General features: G+C 40.2%; 2 protein-coding genes across 3 annotated transcripts in view; one reads left to right on the top strand and one right to left on the bottom strand.

Moving 5' to 3' along the window:
- Positions 1 to 6,122, bottom strand: part of LOC109960731 (coxsackievirus and adenovirus receptor homolog) — a 68,806-nt gene that overhangs the window by 56,335 nt on the left and 6,349 nt on the right. The window lies entirely within an intron of this gene.
- LOC109960730 (probable flavin-containing monoamine oxidase A) overlaps positions 1 to 6,122 on the top strand; it is a 39,408-nt gene that overhangs the window by 30,998 nt on the left and 2,288 nt on the right. Inside the window, exons 10-11 of the mRNA XM_020601019.1 lie at positions 1,687 to 1,773; positions 3,065 to 3,165. Of these exons, the coding sequence (XP_020456675.1) occupies positions 1,687 to 1,773; positions 3,065 to 3,165 (188 nt within the window). The remainder of the gene's footprint in view (positions 1 to 1,686; positions 1,774 to 3,064; positions 3,166 to 6,122) is intronic.

Below are 6,122 nucleotides of genomic sequence, written 5' to 3'. Positions count from 1 at the left end.
AAAAAAAAAAAAAACTGATCTAAGGTTGAATGCTTACTCGTTTTCAAATCAAAAAAAAAAAATTGCAATTTAACTATTGATTTTTAAATTGCAAAAGCTAAACTGCCATTTAAACATTTTTAAATAGCACAGATTTTAAACAATCTGAGCAGCATTCCCCAGGCTTCTGGTGCACACAGACTGCCTTCATCTGCAGGCTTCATGTGAAACCTGCAGTGCAACTGAGTGCGTAAGGACAGAAAGACATTTCACTTTGGTGCTGCTACAACAGCCGGACCGGAAACAGTCACAGCAGTCAGCAAAACCAAGTGTCGATGACCAAGAGACAACACTAACATTAGTGTCAAAGCGGTTCTCTAGACCTATTTTAGTTTTAGACCAGAGAATGCACGACAGGAACGTGCTGAACATACCTGGGTACAGTAGCGACAAAGTGAAGCAACACCACAAATTTCTTCTGACATTTAAAAAAAACAAAACAGTTGCCACCTGTTCCTTATAGAATGGAAATGATAAGAGTTACAGATTGATAGAGTACAAACGAATAGAACTTGGGTCTCGTATCACACTCCTTTTTCTTAGTGTTGTTTTTATGAGCAGTAAAGCTACGGCAAGAGAGCCTGATGTAATGTGTGCTTACACGTTACTATGACAATTAACATGGGGTCACCACTGAAAATGTGGAAATACACCTACTCACAGAGCTACACTATTCGTATGATGACCTATTTAGACATAAAAATGGCAATTTTCAACAAATGGCAATACTGCACCAATACTTAACTCTCCTTTTATTCCTATATTCCCATTTGATAAGGTTACATTTCATATATTGCCAGAAACAATATCTTTCTATTGACAGTTGTGATCCTCTTGCTCTACCATACTTTTCATACACAGCCTACACCCTCTCCTCTCTTCCTCTTTCCTTCTGTGTGACATTTTCATTTAATCCCAGTGCTTTCCCTTTACCCGAAAAAATAAATGAACCCAGCCTTGTTGCTAGTGTTGTTCTGGCATTTCATTATCCTGGCTTGCTCCAAAGCTTTAGAGTAGCAGTCTGCCTGCTGTTCCATGCTACAGTGAGTGCTAAATAATTAACCTCCACTTGCTACACCGCTGCTAGACGAAAAAAAAAAAAATAGTGTTGGTGTATGTGATGCAAGTGGACATCAAGGTTACAATCACACACTGTTGCTGTGCTGTTATAGTATGATTTAGTAACCAACACTGTCTCACACTCTCTCAGATCCTCTCACACCACGTACTTGGTTGGATTCATATTGGTATATTTTTGTTTTGTTTTTTCCCCAAATGTTTTGGATTGTGTGGAGTTTCATCTCAAAATTATCACACAAGGATTAACAGTGAGCAAAGGTTAAGTGACATGCAGATGAGGAACCTTAGGCAATTTTACAACCTCTGACAGCACATTTTATGGCAATCTGTCATCTTGGTCCTCAGGCCTCAGCTGCTCTGCACAACTCATCGTGTGCGTTAATAGGACCGGAAGCATGTGCTGACCATGCTTGAGTTATTCAAATTGACTGCCATTTCCTGTGTCCAGCTTGGATTGGTTTCTAGAATATGCATTCATATTTTAGCAGCCTGCTGTTATATTTCTGAGTGATAAGCAAGTATAATGGAAGTACCATGTTGAGACCAGGCATCTCCTTCTGTTTCCAGGCTGGACAGAGAAGAACAGCTGTGCTTTCTAGTCTGGTCAAATACTTGGGCGCAGAGGCCGCTTCTTTCATCCACTATGAAGAGAAAGTAAGTACTTCAGGGGGTGGATGTGTGCTTTAATAAAACAATATTTTTGTTTAGGGCAGAATTCCATAGTGCCAAAATTTAGTCTCATTTTTATTCTGGATTCAACAAAGGAAAGCCAAGTCTGCACTCTGTCAACAAAACTGAACCAGATTTAATTATTTAAATAGAGTACTGCAATGCATATTGACACAGCCAGCTGCTAAAACGTATATACTGTATGTCTGTTAAATTGAAAGTGTTTATAGTCTTTTTATTCTAACTTTACAACACAATAATAAAAACAGGGGCCCAAATCTGGCTAGCAAAACCGTACGATGGTCACATTCTGCCACCCCTAATTTTGTATTCCTGCAATGCAATACAACTGCTAATCCAGATTCATTAAATGTGCTACTGTGGGCTACAGATGGCCATGACATAATCCATATTCAGAAAGATACATCATAGACAAATGCAAGGAAAAACCAACATAAAAAGTCACCACATGCCACCAGAATAGCTCCAATGCTCCTTGGCACTGATTCTCCAAGTCTCTGAACTCCACTGGAGGGATGGACTCCATTCGTGCAGCTGCAATGCAGACCATTGAGTCAATTAAGGTACTTTAAAACTCTTACTGCCTGACTGCCACAATTGGCTTCAAAATTCATACTTTTTTTTGGAGTCGTATGTAAATTTTTCTCCCCCAATCAGTGTGAATGGAGGATCTCCAGTGTTCATCATGAACTAGAAAGTCACTTTCGGCTTTTCCCGTTTAGGGGTCACCACAGCGAATCGTTACACTGACGACTCACATGTTGACATTTGGCACATGTTTTACGCTGCATGCCCTTCCTGACGCAACCCTGACTCGAACCCGGGCAGCAGCTGCGAGAGCGCTGCGCCTTAACCACTAGCCTACCAGGGGCGAAATGTTCATCATAAACCAACATCCATAAATTTGTTTAGAGATCATAAAATGATTCAACTACAGAACTTGACTGAGAATCAAAGTTTGTTTCCTTCGCTATCAAAATAATCCAGTGAGAGGTCTGTACATCCATGAGTACACTGCTAACAAGGACAGGTAATAACCAATTCTGCATAATAGATGGATGAAATGTTGGTGAGGGGGTGCAACCATCTCAGTTGTCTTAGGGGGGACTTTGACAATCTCTTGCCCATGGTATACAGTACATCATGTTTTCATCGGTTGTGTTAATAAGTCAATTAAACAGTATTAGTGGGGGAGGACTGTTAACTACCATAGCACACTATAGTGGTAAAGTTATTTAACCTGTCTGCTTTACAGGACTGGGCTGAGGAGGACTACAGTGGGGGCTGCCCTGTAAATGTCATGGCACCAGGTCTGCTAACATATTACCACCCTAGCCTGAGGAAGCCATGTGGCAGGTAATCACACCACTGATGACGAATACACCACAGCATCATACCTCTCCTGTACTCAAAGCACTCACATTTCCTCTGTGTTCTTATGAAAACAAATAGTTATGTTGAGGGACACGGTAGATTAAACCAGTTTGATAGTTTATAAAATCCTTGATGTAAATATTTTTAAGAGCTACCTTTTGACTTTATAAAAACAGTAAGTGCCATTACTGTAGGACAGATTTGAAGCGTGGTTTCTGGATGTTCATGCTACTGTACCTATAAACCACAGAAACAATCTCTGCACTTCACCCTGGCAACCAGAGAGACTACACCTTCACTGATACATATTGGTACAGCTCTAAAGAAATGGCAAGAGATTGTCTGGAGTGGTGTTCTCATAGGAAAACGTCCTCTAATCCATTTCTAATGGCCTGTTCAGAGATGCAAAATGCTGAACAAATAAAACCAAGGGATCCAGGTAACACATTCTATAATGACATCAAGTCCATGGGGAGCCGAGGAGGCTCATTATAGCAGGATGGGGCGGTAGCCCTTATATGCATTTTTACCATATATACAGTAGGAAACAGATCCTCAAGGACATGAAGTGTCCTTGACAAAAACCCAGAACATTTAATGAAGACAAGTCTGTGCTTGTTTGCCAAACCTGCAGCTAGTATTGTATTAAACAGCATAACGTGTCTGGTAGTGTGGTGGATTATGGGAATTCATTTGCGGATGATGTGGATCTTACTACTGAGCATAGTGCGGTTTTTATAATTAGAGTAATTAGACTGGGTAGGTACTGTGCCTGAGTGTTCTGTATATGTGAGGTTTTCACAGGGAGACCCACTCTACTCACTCCAGTGTGGCAAGAGAGATTAGAGAAGAGAGTGAGTAAGAAAGAAAAGCTGCCAATGACTATGAATAAATTAGCCCCAGTGTGTTTGTGCTTAACTACGTTAACAGCTCTAAAACGCACACACACACAACGAAAATGTTATGACAAGAATTACTTATTAGGAAGTTAAAATTTTTCAAAATACCTTATTACTGCAAAGAGACAAATATTACTTTAATCAACTTATGATAAACAGAACACATTTAACATCTTTTACAACTGTTAGTTTTGACCTGATGTGGCGTAGCACATATCAGATATTTTTGCATTCTAAAACTGATCATGCACCATGATTCTGCGGAAACTAATAACTGGAAATCTCCAACAGAGCTGGGTGACCACAAAAGGTAAGTCTGCATTCATTCAGCTATTTCAGGATTAGTCTCTCAGTTGTTCTCTACACACTGTTCTGAAAGGGAGGCAGCAGCACTGCTCCTCCTCCTTGAACACCAGAACAACTCCTCAGGGAGCCCCGTTTGTGATCAAAACAGAGTTATAATACATTGATATTCTCCCTTTTACACAGGCTTCTGCTTCTTATGGGGCAATGCTTGATGTCTACAACCCTAATACAGTCATGGTAAAAAGAATGTTTCTAATTCATAAGGGGCTAAAATAGAAAGCAACAGTGATGGCCTCCCCAACTTCGGGAACAAGGAGAACTAGGCTCCAATGACCCCAAAAAAATTTAATTATTTCAGTATGTGACTACCCAAAAGTAAACTAGCATTCAGAAACCAGGTGGGAATATGAAAGTACAACCTTTTACTTCCACAGCCATTAAGAGAGTAATCAGCAGCCAGGTGTTACTAAACAAATGCACAAGATTATTCACTTATTCAAGAGCCCATGGCATTTTTTCTGTTTTTCTACTTATCTACAATGTTACAATGAATTACCATCTTAAATGTTACTGAAAGCTCAAAAAAAAGGGTGTACCTATGCTGTTGTACTTCTACGTAGAAGTAAGGCTCAAACTCTTGCTGGTGAGACCGTTTTTCCCCAAACTACCACCTTTGTGCAAATTAATTGAAACAAACCCTGAAAACAACAAAAATCTGTTTTTCTCAATTTTCTTTATATGAACAATATTCTAACACATCAGTACATGATATGACCTCCTCGACTCTTTGAGAAGCATCTGGATGCGATTTGCATCGAATCTACCAATTCTGAACAGTCTAGGATGATTTTGGGCTCCTTGTGCCAAACTCGAATTAGGGCCTGAATCATCTTCTCCATGGTTGTGCAGTCCACTCCGCGAAGTCGTTGCTTACAAATAGACCATAAATTTTCAGTTGGGTTTAGATCGGGAGAGTTTCCAGGCCAGTCCAGTGTGTTAATTTGATTCTCCTCAAAAAAAAAATTCTTCACCCGTTTGGATGTGTGACACGGGGCCAAATCTTGTTGAAAAACACCGGATCCATCAGGAAATAACTATCAGTTCTGGAGCAACTTTTCTGCTGAGATGTTCAATGTACTGTGGTGAGCTCATCATGCCCTCAATTGGATGCACGCTACCAATGCCATAATAGCTGAAGCAACCACAAAACATCTTTTTTTGTGGGTGTTTTATTCTCTGGTCGATGTGGGCATTGGAGAGCTTTTCATTTGGTGACCTCCAAATACGCCGACTTCTCTGTCCCTGAACAAAAGAAGATGGCTTTCATCACTAAAAAGGACTTTTCTCCACTCTTCTTTAGCCCAGTTCTTATATTTCAATGCCCATTTATAACATTTCACTTTCATAGCTTTGGTCAGGAGTTGTTTTTTCACTGGCCTGTAGGCTTTCCGGCCTACCTCCAAGAGACGCCTGCGAACAGTGCATGAGCTTACTTCTATTCCTTTCTCCTTTAAATCAACTTTTAAGACATCACTTGTTTTTCTAGGGTCTTTCACACTTTCCCGTATCAAGTAAGCGTCATCTCTTGGTGTGGTTTTCCTCTTTCGACCACATTTACCTTTGCGCTTTGGAGAAACGGAGCCTGTTTATATGAACTATAATGCAATCACAGACAATATCGTATAGGGTATCTACCGATTATTGCATCAGAAAATGATTAAATATCTCCTTGCG

This window comes from Monopterus albus, unplaced genomic scaffold, assembly GCF_001952655.1.
Source record: "Monopterus albus unplaced genomic scaffold, M_albus_1.0 scaffold50.1, whole genome shotgun sequence".
Taxonomy (NCBI): domain Eukaryota; kingdom Metazoa; phylum Chordata; class Actinopteri; order Synbranchiformes; family Synbranchidae; genus Monopterus; species Monopterus albus.
Note: the sequence above shows the minus strand (reverse complement) of the source record. Positions and strands in the feature narration are given on the sequence as shown.